The 17592-nt window shown below is 36.4% G+C and overlaps 1 protein-coding gene across 1 annotated transcript in view; it reads right to left on the bottom strand.

The window, feature by feature from the left end:
* Positions 1–768: 768 nt before the first annotated feature.
* LOC145669211 (uncharacterized) overlaps positions 769–17592 on the bottom strand; it is a 72468-nt gene continuing 55644 nt past the window's right edge. The window contains exon 3 of the mRNA XM_081737538.1: positions 769–1915. Coding sequence (XP_081593664.1) covers positions 1551–1915 — 365 coding nt within the window. The 3' untranslated portion in view covers positions 769–1550. The remainder of the gene's footprint in view (positions 1916–17592) is intronic.

Raw genomic sequence — 17592 nt, 5'->3', positions numbered from 1 at the left:
ACGCCACTGCCGTCAATGACGTAGTTTTCATATCATGGAAGAAATCACTGATAACCCCCTCCCTTACCATTCCAAAGCTACAGTTCCAGCTACTTGGAAGAAACGTTGGGAACTTTCTTTTCCAACCGATTTTGTGTGTGCAGAACCGGTGGGAGTATTTGGAAAGAAATATATGGACAAGTGACAAATATTAGCATTTTCGCCATCTTTTAGAAGTTCGGCGTTTAGTTGAACAAACACTGAATTATGGAACTAGAGTATTGAAATATTAACTCTACTGATGGCGACTAAAATATATATTTCTACATTACTGTACACAAAATATTCAGTTTTAGTATAAATGCTTCTTCTCTAGTGATAAGTTCTTTGAAGGCCAGGCCTGAGGTTTACTAAAATGTTAGAGGAAGGACATTCAGTTTAAATTACAACGTAAATGAGAACCACGTTCCAATACGATCGTTAAAGATTAGAGCATGTAGGAATCCCGTGTTTAATGTTTCCTACATTGTAAATTTTATATCAATATAATTTGTTGCAAAATTCGTGTACTGTTAAAATTATTCAATCTTTCCCATTTTCCGGTTACGTCAATTTGTTAATCATGTCTTTATTTGACTAGCTTATTTTTGGCTTAGAGATTTCTTTAAAATTAAGTTAGAACTAAATATAACGTTTTAACAGTTTTAACATTAGAATTCAAATTTCTTCTACTGGCAGAAGAAGTTGAAATTTTGAAAGCATGGCAAAGACAACTAACATGTTTTATCTGGCTTTTTTTTTTCTTGTTTTAGTCGCTCCTTCTACTGAGTAAAATGACTATATTTTCGAGCATTGCACAATATTTTACTACGTATTTAAATTATTAGTATTTTGATAGAATGGAAGAGTCTTGGTAAACAAAGATTTAATTTTGAATTTTTAATTCAATGACTTTAAATTCATAGTAACGACAAAATCCTCAAAAACCAGTTTTCTTCTATAGAATACTGCTTATTATTGCACATATAGTCAGAGCAAATTAATATCAATGGAACATGCACAGTTTAATGAATGCTTTTATTTAAAATGAGTCTTTGCTGGTGTTTACAAAAATAATTCTAACAAGTATTTAAACTTATTATCCTTCCTATTTTGATTCTGGTACAGATGTATGCTTAATGGCCCAGGTTGAATTATATTTTAATATATTTTGATAATTATAAATAATGAAACGTGAATTATAAAATACAAATCGTACGTAATTTTCAGTTATGTAAGGCCCAATATTAGAGTAATGTACTGATGGATGTTACAATATGTCTAAAGAACATGCAAGGCTATTATAACTTGGATTTGATATGTATCTTAATTTTGCATATGCTTAAAACAACGATTTCGTATTTATAACCTATGCATGTAAACACATAAACTCAATCTTATAAGAACATGTGAAATTTATTTTATTCGAAATTTGATAATTACAAAACGGTTGAAAATCGATTGCAGCGACAGATATTAAGAAAATTATGGGTTAATTCAGATCAACTGTTACTAGATGTTCATTGCAATTCTCATTCTCTCTGGGATCTGTTTCTTCTAGGTGATTCCCTTGAGAATAATTTCCATAGAAGAGCTAGAAGAGCTATTCCAGTTACAACCGCGACCCCTGCGGTCGCCACAAATTGACTTGATGTGAAGTGACTATCTATCTTTTCTTTAATGTCTGTCGGAAAACTGGCTAATTTTTTTACCCATTCCTGACAGTTAGTAGAGACTTCACTATATTGTTTCCCGTTTAACTCATTGTTCACAACAAGAGATCGCAGCGTTGCTGGAGATATTTCCTCTACAGTTCCCATTTCTTCATACGTCCCTTCTTCAGATGGACGACGCAAGATATAGTGTGGAAGCAATATACCATTCCCATCGTCAGCAGCTATAAAAATAAAAAAAAAACTACATGAATAACATATTAAAAGTACATTTAGATAGAAAGTGTCTATCAAGTAGAGGAACATATTAAGCAGATGAACTTAAAAAAAAAAAAAAAAACTAGTTTCTTAGCAATAAACACACCAAATGTTAATGCTGTAGTTTAACATATCTACATCATATGGTTATCAAAACAATGGAAGAACGTGAAGAAAATGTTCTCATGCAGCACAAAATTCAATTCTGTCAGTGAGGATGAGGGAGGATATTTGTTCCGAAGTTTAAACTCCAGAACTAACCATAGGTATTCAATAATATTGAAGGGTACAAATTGGACTGGACAGTGGAATTAATCTCGATGATAATGAAACCCCGCCTTCATACCTGGCTGTGTGAAGTAGTGCATTACCATCTTGGAAAACTGCATCATCGCCGTAAATATAAGGAACATAGTACGCAAGTGGTAACCTAAAATATAAACGTAATCACTAGTAATAATGCATCCTGTGAACATAATCAAAGGCTAATAGAATAACAGGAAATTGTGGCCCATAACTTCACAAAGCCGCTGCCATGTTTTTGGTAGCGACGAGACCTTCGAAGCGTTAAGTTCCATTGAGAATCTCTCATGCATAAATATGGCCATAGGCGCCGACTCCAGGGGCTTGCGGGTGCACAAGTACCTAATGTTACTGATGTGGGGGCTGATCCCCCAATCTTAAAGGAGCAGTTCGAGTTAAAAACAAGTTTGGTGCAATAGAAAGATAAACAAAAAATAAGAGACCCGTATTTTTTAATATCTTGATAGGCCGTCTCGTTCAGCTTCTAAAGGCATTTATTTGTTTTTGATGAATCGTAAATGGTGACGTCATTGGTGGGGCGCGAGAAACTCAATGTGAGTCAGCAACCACTCCCTTGTACGCAGCTGATAAACATTTAATAGTGCATTGGATTTAATAGATTGTGTTTTGGATTTGTTAGCAGTCTTGCTCTGTTGAATTTTTGAGGGAAGTTTTTGTTAGTTGTTTTTCCTATAGCATTAGTATAAAAAAAAGAGTAGAAAGAGAGAGAGAGCAGAAATTACGATTGTTGTGCGAAACAGTGTTTCTTCTAGACATGTTTTTAGGGTGGCACTGTCTCCCGGAGCTCTGAGAGATTCCCCCGGAGGAGACCAAAATAATACGTCTATAATATAATAAATATAATAGTACTGTGTAAAAATAATGATTTTTTTTTCTGAAAGAAACACTAGTGTGAAGTAGAAAACACGTGTTAGTACAGCGCGTGCTGTGACTGTGAAGTGAAGTAGAAATGCCTAACACCTGCTGTGTTTTCGATTGTAATTCTTATGCAATTGAAGCTGAGGACGTAAAGTATCTTTTCTTACGTTTCTAAGTCGTGAGAAATCACCAGATCGATATAAATTATGGCCCAAGAAAATCAATGGGAAAAAATGTACCAAATAAAATCACTCGTGTTCCAAACATCTTGAAGAACCTGCCTTCGAGAAGTCAAGTTTACTGAAAGAAAAGTTAATGCCAGTGGCGGATCTAATGCCTAGGCCCCCCCAGTTAATGCCTAGGTCCCCCCAGTTTTTGAGTGACAAATTTGATTTAAGCTATTATTTAGATATTTTTGAAAGTTTTTAGTAAACATGATATACATATCATAGTCTGGGTTCTGACTCCCCCCCCCCCCTGAGTTTTTACCGTCTAAATCCACTTCTGGCAAATGCCAGAATTATTTACACGCAAACTGAGAAAGAATGCTGTACCAAGTATATTATTGAAAGGTTTAAAATCCGAGCCATTAAACAAGCACCGATCTATGTCCAGTTACCAACGTACAAATATCGTACAAGACGCAATTGATGGTTGTAGTCAAGACGAGGCATTAGAGGGTAATAAAGACGATGTCACTCATGATTCTGAAGATACTGCTTTAGAAATAAGCTATACAATGTGAATTAGGGAGTGAAATATACCGGCTTGTAGAAGGAATCAGTGACGATGACTGTTCCTCAAGACATTGATCCATCGTTTAATTTCTCTGTATCATGTGACAATGATGATGAAACGGGTGATGAGAAGCGGACAGCTATGAGAATAAAAGAAATTTAACCGGTGAAGTGTTTTTCGTATTCTGGCAAACTTTACAGATGTTATTTCATTTTTGCCTCATATGTTACGCTCCTGTACATACCTTGAAGCACAAAATTATAGGGTCAGCGTTAAAAATTGCAACAAAACGTGAAAATGAACATACTTATGTTTGGGAATCGGAAGAATGATTAAAGAAAAGGTACTTAGGTGTTGCAGCAATCTCGTCCGCCATCTATTTACATATTGGGTTTTTTTTTTTTTTTGAAACGCTGAACTCATGCTTTATAGGATACGTTTTATAATATTATAAAAACGTTTGTACAGCCCACCATCAGATATCATTTTCTACTTGCAGATGATATTTGTAAGTCTTTGCAATCAGTTCTGGAAAAGGAAACCGCACTTAGAACGTGCCACCGCACCTCACAAACGAAATGCCTGGCACTGTGTAGTATGTAAACCTTCTCTCGCGCCTTGCCCACCTATGACGTCATAACAAAATCTTTCTTCCTCTGTTACTCGCTAACGACTGAACGTATCGCGATCAAACAAACACCATTCCTTTTAGAATTTTCAACTCTACAAGTGGAAATAAATTGTAAAAAATGCATTTCTAAGTCGAACTGCTCCTTTAAGGATGTGCAAGCAAAGCTTTCGAAATAACTTTGGATCTAATTTTAACAGGATCTAATTTATTATTTATTTTCTCCTTTAATGTTCACTATGAATTGTACACAACATGAACTTAACTTTAAATAAGAATTTGAAATGTTTTATTTAGACCATCAACTTTGTGGAACTTAAGACTGCTGCATCATAAACGCTTGGGAGAGGGAGAACAAATCAGAGATGGCAAAACACAGCAGGTATGCTAAATTGAGTAAGAATTATTACCATTTTTTTCTTAAAAGGAGTTTCAATAATGAACTTACTATATATGACAATTATACCAATATGTTATTTAATCAAAATTGTGAACCATTCGAGGTCATTAACACGAATTTTGAGCAACATTGATCTGTACGATATTTAGTTCTCAAAATCCCTTCCTCTAGTCCAGTATTCCGCAACCAGTGTTCCATTTTAAGAAATTAATTGTTATTATTATTTTACCGAAGTTACTGCTTTGCATATACTTATATAGAATTTCATTCTGTGCTGTATTGTATTCTCTGTACAGCAGATATACAATATTTTTGTCGGTTGATGGAACAAAGCGTTGAACAAAGGAAGTTCATGAATGTTCATTACGTGTTTCGGAAAAAATACAGGAAGTCTAATTCTATTACGTTTTGTGTAAACAAGAGTTCAAAATTAATATACAAGGACTTAAGAAAACATGTGGGGCAGAAAGTAACTGATTCACGGGTGGACACCACGTGTGTTCCTGCCCTCTGAAGGGCTTTGTGACGGCTCAAGTTGTGTGTGAAACATTGTGAAAAGTGGCTGTGGAAAGGCCGCCACATCGCTCTAATGTCGTCAGTGAATGGTTCGAAGAGTAAGTATATAGGGAAGGTCCAACGACTTAACTGGTCTCTTCAGAATCCTAATATAAACCCCATCGAGCATATCTGCATATCTGGAATGCCGTTGAACTCAGGTTCCGTGCATTGGATCCTCGACTACCGAACATGCCGCAATTGTCTGCCGCTCTGCGAACAGTGGAGTGTCAACTGCCTCTGGAAGTAGCCAGAAACTTGTAAACTCAGTTCCATGTCGTGTCGTGCGCTCCGAATGGCGAGGGGCCACAGAGGCCAGACCAGAAATTAGGTGAGTATTTCATGAGCGTTGCTAAGTCAGTGTACACTGGACATCGGGTGAAAATCGAATGCACGAGAGAGAAACTAAGCACACAGGTGATAAACAACCTGTATAAAACCAGTAAGAATTAAAACAAAATTCAACATTAAAGTAGTAATCTTAACTTTAAAGAAGTCAACAAGTGGAGAAAACCATTTAATTTGTGAATATCTTTATTGTGTTGTGAGACCCATACTATGTATTTATGTGTATTTTGTGGTTCATAATTAAAAGAAAAATGACTTAAGTGCATAACAAAACTACGTAAAATTTTAAAAGTCGCGGCTTCGAATTTAGGTCCCAGGCTGACAAAAAAGCATAATACAGCTCCCACTCAAAATTTTGAAGTTCCAAAAAGGACAATAATACTTAGAGATAAAAACCAAAGAGGAGATTCTGTTGAAATTGTCCGGGCCAGAAGCGGCTCTCTAAGTCGTAAGCAAAATGTTGGCAAACTAAAGTAGAGTGATCCCTACTACTATTACTACTACTACTAATAATTATTATAATATACTATTATTATTAAAAAGAAAATGAGTGGCTCATTCATTTAAGTGATCCGACCCCCCGTCACAATAGTTCTGACAGGTCGGCGCCAATGAATACGACCTGTTCTAGAAAATAAGGTGGAAGAGGACTCATCCGTCTAATAGACCTTTCCAATCATTGGAAAACAAATTTCAATGTTTTGGCACAGATTATTTTGTACTAGAACCGTTGCTAGCGTTCATGACGTCCTTGGAAATTACAATCAGGCTACAGATGCTCAAAACTGTCCACCTTTCATCAAACTGATATTCAACGCAACAGGCTGTTACAGGACCGATGTCCATAGTCACTTCCCTTGCATTCGGTCTACGGACATTGAAAAAATATAGCTTCAACGCTCCGCGATCCATGCCACTAACTCTTCTCATCAATTTACTATTACACTAGACGGGGGACAAACATGTCTTTTTCCCCTCCACTTTTGCGGCAGTAGACAATATCGTAAAAATCAATCTTTCAGGGGATACTACCTCTGTAATAATTAGTTTCTAGACGATGCATATTGCACACAATTATTGTTTGTTACACGTACTTTAACAAATTAGTCTAGAAATTTTGATTTAAAAAAGTTTAACTGAGTCTTCTAAGCCTGTGATACTACGATTACAGCGAAGCCTTTATGGTACTAACAACAACAGTATCTTCTTTCCATGTGAAAAACTTTGATCTGTTATATGTTTGTGTTAATATACGTGTGGTTTTTGGTTCAGTCTTGAATTTGAGATGCATACTGACAGATTTTCATGGGCTTTCCTGTTTCATCTATCGTCTTTCTTCTCGAGTAGGGAGCACAGTCTTCTCTTAAAATTTATACGAACAGAAACCACAGTTGCTGTAGCCCCAAACAAAATAAACATTTTAGCTATGCTTATCCTCAAACCAAATGACAAGAATTATTATTATTATTATTATTATTATTATTATTATTATTATTATTATTATTATTATTATTATTATTATTATTATTATTATTATAGCCTTCCATTTACCGACTTAGTGTCCCCACTTTTGAAATGTGTTAGATGCCTATTAGTGGCAAAGCTATAGCGGTGCCAGATTGAGCCAGGTTCTTCCACTCGAATATTTGAACCCCAGCTCAGAAGTGGCTAAATTGTTGGTTACTTATAACTGAATAGAAGGTATAGAAGAAATAATCAATTCAAGTGTTAACAAACTCTTTTTCTATTGCAAGTATTATTTAACCATTAAAAACTCCAGGTAAAGAATTCCAAATTTGCCTGAAAGATTTCTTTGTAATATAATTACTCTTATTTGAGAAACGTATTTCTTGTCTGTCTCTTGGTCAATTTTATTTTTATATAATTGAGTGACAAGTTAGTTACATTTTGAAAAATGTGAGCCTATACTTGAAGTTAAATAGGAGTTTTTAAGTTCTTTGAAGATTAGAGTTCTTTTCCTCAGAATTCTAAATAGCCTGCAAACTGCAATTCCGAGAAAGATACAAGATATATAGAATAACATCAATGCAGGTGATGCAAATAAAGCTCTGCGCGACACACTCTCAGTCTCTTAGTATTGCCTACATCTTCCTCCCAATGGTCCATGTTTCTTTTTTCTCGCTTTCACAGATGCGGTCTCAGCTTCGGAGAACATAGAGTTATTTGAGGAGGAATCAGGACTTACTATGCTTCGCTGTAATCTCGTAAGACATCGAGTTACTTTGGATGGCGTGCAGTGGCGGCAAAAACGGTTTCGCTCCCCCCCCCCCTCGCAAAAGCGAATCAAGAGTCCATGTGTTATTCGAGCTTGCTTTGAATGGGGCCCATTGAGGTCCAGCCCAGACGCCATGGGTTCTTCGGGGCGGCTTCACCGCCATTGGTGGAGTGCGATATGTTTAATAAGTAGCAAAAAGGAAAGTAATGAACTAAATAATCTGAACAGAAACAATGTTTCTAATATTTAGAGTTACGGTACATATTTTATGATATAGAGGTAGACCAAACAGTAAATGTTAACTTTAAATAAAATGTTTAATATTAATCGCTTGAAAGGTTGATTTTTAATGGTAATTATATTGGTAGAAGCAATACACTCTAAGTTCACACTGCTAGTATATCTATAAATTCCTTCTTTTAATTCTAACGAGAGTTTAATTTGCCTTTTTCTAAATAATAATAACATAATAATAATTGTTCCAAATATAAGTTTAGCATCATTATCATTAGTGCTCTTGGCAGGTTCTTACAGCAAAGTAATCGTCCTTCATTCATTTCTATATGCAGCCTTAGTTTTTGTTAAGGCATAAAAATGTTCGATCTTGATATCGTCCAGGAGCTGACACCTTCTTCATCCCCTGTTGCTCCTTCCATAAATTTACCCTGATATGGTATTTCTTACAAAGTAATTTCTGACACATTACCCTAAACAATTTCCCTTTCCTTTTTGTTATCAAAGTCAATATTCTTCTTTCTTCACCCACTATAAACTAATAATAACTTAGAGCATGAGTATTCAAAGTGGGCGTCGCGATACTCAAGGATGCCACGTGGTAACCTCAAGAATGTCGCGACAAGTTGCTTGTTTTAAGTTTAGATAATTTAACGAAGGCAGAGCTGGAAGAAAACAAAATACTTAAAATAAGTATAGCGAGTAGAAATTTCTCTTGGTTGATTAACGCCAGAGCAGGTATGTTAAGGACATGCCTAAAAGCAATTAGATCGCAGGTACATGAAACAATTTCTGTCTGCGAATGGGGATTTAATCAGACGCGTCCACAGATGTCAGTAGATTAGCTGAATTCGTTCTCCTTATTCGTATCATTGATGAATGAAATAGTCGAACAGTACTTTTTCTACAAACAAAGTTCGTCTACAACAAAGGACAAGATATTTTTAAAGTAATAATCCTGGTAGTAAAGGCAGATCCTTGCCTATTTATCTAACTTAGTAACCGGGGACAGTAAGTCCAAAGAGCATCGGCAGGGTAGTTACTTTATTTTCCTAGCAATTGAAAGGGGTGTATGTAAATCTATAAATTAGAGATCTGGAGTAAAAGAATTGATTAAGCTATCACGTATACAAGATTAACTTACACACGTCAATTAATGTTATCCAAGGAGCTGTAATTTTTTATAGTGCAGAGAAGCAAGATCATTCACATATGAAAATGAATACATTAGTATAGTGAAAATGTCATGGGAGAGTTTTGTCAGTTTATGGCAAACAGTAACTCATCAATAACAGAATCCATAAAAAAAAAAATTATCTCACCTGCGAAATAAACACATAATTTATGCTTACTCCCTGGTTTCTTTCTATGGAGGTTAGGGTTGACAACTATTGGAGCTTATTTACGAGTACCTAACCGATATTTCTATTACTTGGCCAAAAGATAACAATAGTGTGTGGAAAAATATACCGGTAAATATTTACTTGAACCTAAAACTGTAATCTACATTTACTACGACATTCCAAGCTGTGATCCACAGGTCCCATGGGCCCCACGAGTGATTTTCAGGGCCTCCATCAGCAGCAGTGACGAAAAGGATAATTGTTGGCTGATAAACAATATAAAATGACAAAAAATGAGTTGATTTCTTCCTCTTGCGGTAGAACGAGACGACTTCTATCAAGCAAAATTATTTTCTCTGATATACGATTGTTTGTAATAACGTTACTAAAATAATATGATTTCTAATAAGTGGATTTCAGTATGAAATAAAAATAATATTATTTCTTATTTTGTACTATTGTTTGTAATGAAGATAAAAGAATCCATTCATATTTTATTCATAATAAATATAATAGTTTTTTTTAAAGGGATAATATAGACAGATAAAACTAAATACTCTTGGGACTCCACAAGAAAAGTTTGTTTGAAAAAGGTCTCCGCAGTCGAAAAAAAATTGGGAAACGCCGCACTACATAATTGACCACACTGGAACGTTCATTACAGATCTAATATTTTTGAATCAGCAACTCCAGGAGTTTTGTGAGAAATCTAGGGAAGTCACAATTCCACGACCCCCGCTACGAAACCGACGTCCTCACTCATGACGTAAACATCGGTCTCATATTAAACGCACCTTGGGCTTTGAATGGTAGATCCCATCATGTACAATGAAGACAAATCGCGAACAATTACATTGAAGAATTCTTACAGAATATGTCATGTATGCTCAGTGTTTTATTCGGGAATTTTGCAGAGGGACAAATTAACTGAGAAGTTTCTAGAGGGGGAGGGGAGATCCGGTCCGTAACTAATGGTTAATATTTTAATCAGTACTGTACAAATCATTTAATATTTGATACTTTTTATTATATATATATATATATATATATATATATATATATATATATATATATATATATATATATATATATGTTGGCTATATATTAGTTGAGATTCAAACGATAACCTTAGTTTGTTTAGAGAAACTATTTACATCTAAGCTAATGTAACAGATTATAACGTTTATGAGGAGTATTATATAGGATAATTTCTCGAGGGGTGGAAAACATTCTTTCCAGCCTGGGAATGTAGTAAGTTAGTGTCAGGGAAGGGAAAGCTAGAAAAGAGGAATTTCCCTGGCTTACCCGGCTAGAAATAAATTAATATATTCTACCCAATAATTTAATTAGACAGAAATTCTGGAAATATTTCTTGAATTATTTCTAAACTATTCAACTTAAGTTCATATTATTAATGAATATAAAACGTAGAGAAACATTATATTATTTAGAACAGTGACAAATTAGTGAAACAATATTTATCTTTACAAGACGTTTCACCTTGTTAGTAAACTATATTCTCCTATTGCAATATGTGTAACCAGTGATTTATTTGAATAGGAGAAGACTGGGAAATTCCATCCAATAGTGAGTTTTCTTAAAGATATGTTGGTAAGAAAATAAACCGATAAATCTAAGAGAAACACTTGAAGTGATACTGACGAATTTTATCGTTCATTGCATCGCATGAACGTACTTACATCTGTTATTTGATAGGCAAGTTCGAAATCGAATTTCGAAGAGAAACTACCTATCAAACATACTCTGGTCTACTCCAGCTGTAATAATAATAAGCATGCATATTTAACTTGCGTGCTCTTTCAACTTCGATGCTTATCATACTAAGAGATGACAAACGTTCCTGCATCATCGAACTGCGCACATGGTTCTTAACTAATTTTAGTTTTGAAAAAGATCGTTCTGCTGAAGCCACTGTCACAGGAAGAGTTAAAAAGAATTTCAACGCCACAGAGACCTCAGGAATACTGGAAATAATCACATGATTTTTAATAAGGATCAATTTCGCAAAATCTTTCACTGTTCCCACTTTTAAGCATTTGATATCATTTCTAAGTACACTACGGGTCATAAGTAACTGATGAGGGAATTCTGAAGAAATATCATTCGGATAGCTCACTACAAGTCTACCGCCTTTAAATGGAGTTCCTTGTTACTACTGTTCACGAGAACACTGGGTTGCAAACACTCAAATTTTTCAGTGATGTTCATCATGCTTTCAAACCTGGCCTGTAATTGACTCAATACAGTATCCAAATAACCATAGAAAACATTAATTCTGAAATAGTCTTCTGAATTACTTAGCCTTTCATCCTCACATAATTCGTCAAGAAACTTTTTTGCTCTACTTGGACGTTTACTTGTGAAACGGCATTCGATCCCCTACATTTGTGCCATTTCATCGGACTCTTTCTTCACTTTCTCAAAAGAATTTCTCAATTCTTTAAGTGAAATAAGTGCCTCACCCAATAAGTTTGTTACAGCTTGTACATCTTCATCTGGTGACTGCATTTTTTTCGATACGATAGTTGTCGTTTCCAAAACTTTATGTTGTACTACCACTTGAACTACAAACTCGTAGTATTCCATGTGTTTTCTTAAGGAAATTGCATCGTCGCGTTCCTCTGATTTGTTTAATGTCACAATTGTGTTGCTTAAAGCCTTCAGAATTTCTCCATAAGGAAAACGGGCAGCTAATAACGCGTCGTAAGCTGAACCCCACCTTGATGGACATAGTCTTTTAAGAGTCGTGGCTTTATTATTATTTTCTAGAAGTTGCCATCTTTTAATACTGGAACTAAAAAATGCATAAAGTTTTTCAAGAATATTATAAAAGGATGTTATCTGCGAAATATTAGCTGCGTCTCTCAGCACTAGATTCAAGTTGTGAGCAGCACAATATACATAACTGGCTGAAGGCTCAAGGCTTTTGATGCGCTCTTGCACTCCCGAATACACTCCGTTCATCACTTTTTTCCCGTTGTAGCCCTGCCCCCTGCGCTGTCTTATTGAAATTGCCTTTTCTACAATGAATTGTAAAATTGTATTTACTAATCGTTGTGCACTTCCGTCCAATACCTTCAAAAATCCCAAGAAACTTTCATGTATAATGAGTTCTACGGGGCTGTCGTTTATATCCTTCTTTATTAGGACGTATCGAAAAATGAAGCTTAATTGGTCGTGTTTTGAAATATCTTGAGTAGTATCCAAAATCAAAGAAAAGAAATAAGCGTCCTGTATTTCTCCGATTATTTGTTTCTCTATTTGCGTTGACAACATTTGAATAATTTCATTTTGTATTTCGGTACTTATGTATGTATTTTTGCTCTTTGTTTTATCATTTATTAACCGATACAAAATGAGTCGTATTTACTCAAAAGTTCAACTACCGCAAGAAAATTACCACTGTTAGGTTCACCCCTAAAGGCAATATTACACATTGCCAAAGTGAGTGTGACGTCGATTATTCTCCTCAATAATTCCCGAAAATAATTTATCTCGTCTTCCATTTCAGATACTAAACTCTCTCTCACTGTACTATTATTTTTTCATGTCGTGTAAGTAATACAAGCTTGCAAATGATATTGAGCTCGTTCGTGCTCTTTAATTTTTTTTTCGCTAGTCCTTGCCAGTCACTTATTCCTTCAATCCATACTGAGTGAAAGTGAGTTGCTTTCTTGTCAGCCAAGAGCCAACAGGGCTCACAAATATGAGCAGTTCAGTTTTTTCAAATAACATAACTATTGTCGTGGAGTTTTGCCGTGTTGCGTATTTTGAAAATAATAATCGGAAGAGAAACATCTATTTTTCTCGTCTCTAATAAAAGGGCCGGATGGTTTGCAGGGGCCATAACTCAAAATGCCCTTTTTAAGTTTGCTGGGATTTAGAAATTAAAATTACCTCAATCTGTTAGATATTTATGAGAGAAATCTAATGCTTCAGCAGTATGGTCAACATTAGATTGAGAAGTGGAGGGGAAGGGGGAACTAGTGTTGATTTCAGTAAGTTTGTTATCCGAAGGGGAAGAAACACTATGCTCACTTTCCACGGGTTCATATTCCATATTTGCAGACACCTCGAATTCACAAACACTTTCAGATTTTTCATCTTGTAAAGTTTCTCGTGAAATACGTTGTTCATTTTCTCTGATCACGGAAAAATGTGAAGAAATTTCAGGGATGCTTTTCAAAAAAAGCATCCCTTTGTTTCGTTTTTTTTTCTTTTTGTCGCTCCGTTGGATACACACGTTTACTTGATATAGCAATTTGGTGGGGAGAGGTACTACAAAGGGGGAAATCACAGCCTATGATTAAAAAAAAAGTCACACATCAGATATCACACTCACCACTAGAAGTAACACTGTAATGCAATTCACTTCAACACAATATCACACACAACTACCACTTTGCTGCTTGTATTTGCTTGACGTCCTACCAACAAGCAAGGCTTCTGGTTATGAAATGCATGTCACATGGTCAACATATTACCCCTTTTCATTCCATTTTGAAACTCCCTGACTCATCCTAGGTATTGTTCGCTAGTTTTAGCTGAGGATGCGGGACACGGAATAATGTTTTTAGTTTTCTTCTGCCTGTCACTGGTGACCCTCCTCAAAATAACTTAGCGACCCACGAATGACAACCATTAAGTTGAAGGGGTAGGGAAACTTACTGCTCATCTCTGGATTCCCAGCCTAGCAAACTTCTCAGATTCTAGCAATACATGTGTACATAAAGCGAACCGACAGTCAGTTGGGGGTCCCAAAGGTCAAAATCTCGGAGAGGGAGGAACAAAAGAACATTCTTCTGCTACGAAACTGAACTAAAGTTCAGCGTACTTGTTGATGATTTTTTTTTCCGAAACCGACAAGTCTTTGTGGTTTGGAAATCACGATGTACACACAAACATTTGCAAGTGGAATTATTTAGTGGAAGTAGGGTTGAAGTTCTACTTCTTTAAATCTTTATTAATCGCAAGACTTCGGGGCAACCTATACCTCGGCCCCCTGCACTGTAGGGGTTGTGGGGACAGCTGCTACGCCACTGCACCGGACTTAAAATTCTATATCGCCTTAAAATTATTTAAGTCACCAATCAAAGGTAGGAGGGTTTGGGTTTAAAAATATCTCTAATTCTATGTTTAAAGTGTCTTGAGATTGATACACAAATTCGTAAGCCTCACGGTCTTCTCCAGCTGTTGAAATATTGGCGAGAGCTATCCAAACGCTTAAGAATACTCTATAAAGTCGGAATTAAGAAACCCAAGTCTCCGCCACGTTGAAATGTGAAAGGATGGGTCATGATAAGGACCATTTTCTGCCTAGAAACGGATTGCTATGAAAGTTTATACCAGTATTCTACACGATATTCCGCGTCAAAGGTCGTTTAGATTATGCTGAGATCATTTCCGGTTATCCGTGTAGAGCGTCCGGAAGTTACCCCTCACTTCAAGCTTCGAAAAGTCTTGGTAGGCAGGTAATAAACGAATTTCCTTGGAAAGCGTCAACATGACGGAAAAATTCTTAATAATATTTTGTTCCACTGCTAAAAGCACATAAAATAACCAAATAGTAAGACCACAGATGTATTTGCTACACTATGAGAGCAATTTATTTAGGAAAAAGCGTGTTCGGTGAACCTGTATTTCGCTACCAAGATTCGTTTTGGGAGTTGTAGTAACAATAGAGCGGACACTCAAAACAACACCAAAAATATGCCAAACTGTAGTCAAATATGTCTACTTGAACATACTATAAACTCACTACGTTCTGGAAATCCGCTATGTATAAAATAAAACTTTAACTCACATGTATAATATGAATCCACAGGGAAGCAACAACAAAATTAATTGTGCAAACAATAAACTATCAAAGGAAAATATATGAAGACATCGGGGTTAAATATCGTTCTCAAGAATGTTTAATCGTCTTCTGAATCGTCAGTCCAGTCATCATCCACCTTACTCTGTGTATCTTCGACGTATTCCTCATGCATATTCATGGAACGCTGTTGGTTCGTGCCTGCGAAACCCAAGGTATCACAAGACCGAAGCTACGTGAGCACAGTAACCTATCTTCCTGGCACCTGTCTTGCACTGGCAGTATCATCCCAGGATATCTGCAACATCGTACTTTATCCAGGGAGTGTTGGTGCAGGAACCTATGTGATGACACTGGATTTTAACACGAATGACATCACCATCTTGCTGATTAAGAAAAATTCATAGGCGTCTCTAGTGTTCACATGCTCCCCAGTATAGCTTTTTGCTCGTTAAAAGCTGGTATATGCCGAGAGTTAGTTCACGCAGCATCTCTTCGGATAATACAGGAATGTTCGGGAGATCTGCAGCATCCATCGGAGCCTATTTTATTTTGTTGCCCTCGCGATCCCAATCTTTCTCTTTACCGTTGTTTGGAGATCGTTTTCATTGTGAAGAAGAGCCCTCATCCTTCGTGCAATGTACTCGTCGTGGGAGGCGTCAAGTATGAGTGGGTGCTGAAATGTATTGCAAACCGTGCAAACAATTCGTACATAGTCCCCAATAAATGGAATTTGGTTATTAATCATAATGTGTTCCATAGCCTTCCATCTGGAATTGGCGGATTGGACAACCTATTTTATTTTTGTTACCACACAAACTTGGTTGTCTTCCATTGTTGTCGTTGCTTCTGCGCTTCTGGAAGGAAACACGGCATTTCAGTATGGAATCCGAGGTCTTCTACTAGCTACGGTGAGTCTCTAAAACCCCGGTCTACGACGAATACATCGTCTTCTTTTAACAAGGCACGCATCTCTTCAACATCAACATGTAGTATTTTGTCCGTAATCGCTGCATCGAAATCTTTAGCGCAGTAAGGACCCAATACAGAGAGCACATATACGTCACTGGCGAGGATCATCATAGGTTTGACAATAGGACGATGTTTGTGCATAATAAACGAGAGCCTCTGAAACGCATAGTTCAAGCTCTTCTCGCTATACTTTCCATCAACCACAATAACTGCCACATCTTTTTCATCCGCCATGATGTGTTTGGCCAACGGTCTGGTCTGGTCTGCTCTGGAATGAAGTCATCTCGTATCATATGTTTGAATATGAGATATAAGGGAACAAAACACGTCATTAGAGCTTTCCTGTCTGTGTGAATTGCTCATAAGCATTGTGGCTTTGTAGTCCCGAGGAGTTCCAATGACTCCCAACGACATTCCTGTTCTCAGTTTAACCAAGAGCCGTTTTGGGTATTGCGTATTTCGTCTCTGACGTAAACAAACAGCGCATTGACTTGGGCAGACTTTAAACCTGTCAGATTGTAGCAGTCGGCATCGGTCGTTTTGGGTATCTTTGGTATCTCTTTGTAACAGCGAAGGCACATGAATTCTTTCGTTCCACATCCCGTTATACATATTTGGGAAACATGTTTCCTTAGTTTCGCGTTCTTCAAATGTTTACTGCACTGTACACATTTTACTGTCTTCGATTTTATAGGCATTCTCTCTAATAGTATTACGTCGACACACCTTACATGACAAATGTTAAGGGCTAGTTCTACTATCCACACTTTTACACTCAAACACAGACTGTCTTCGAAGAGAGCCTTTTGTTGACTAGTAATCTATACAAAAAGAAATGAACAACGTAATTGCTATTTACACTATTAACACTATATCGTTACACTCTAACACACACTAAGCTATATTCGTATACAACATACTGACATTATCTGCCATTATTCCTTTCTTCCTTTTTGAGTGTTGGTTTGGACCAAGACTAACCGATCACAACGGCATTTAAGTGTGTTCAACACACTCTGTTATTTATCTCGTGGACACACGTGAAGTAACATTTTCACGCCACAATGTTCTTAACAACAGCAACTGCCCATTTGTCGAACGTACTCTGTTTTGCGATGTTTATAATACAACGTTGTACGCGTATCAGTAAGAATGTCTCCCTCCTCCCAAA

This window comes from Thermobia domestica, chromosome 13, assembly GCF_964235325.1.
Source record: "Thermobia domestica chromosome 13, izTheDome1.hap1.1, whole genome shotgun sequence".
Classification (NCBI taxonomy): domain Eukaryota; kingdom Metazoa; phylum Arthropoda; class Insecta; order Zygentoma; family Lepismatidae; genus Thermobia; species Thermobia domestica.
Note: the sequence above shows the minus strand (reverse complement) of the source record. Positions and strands in the feature narration are given on the sequence as shown.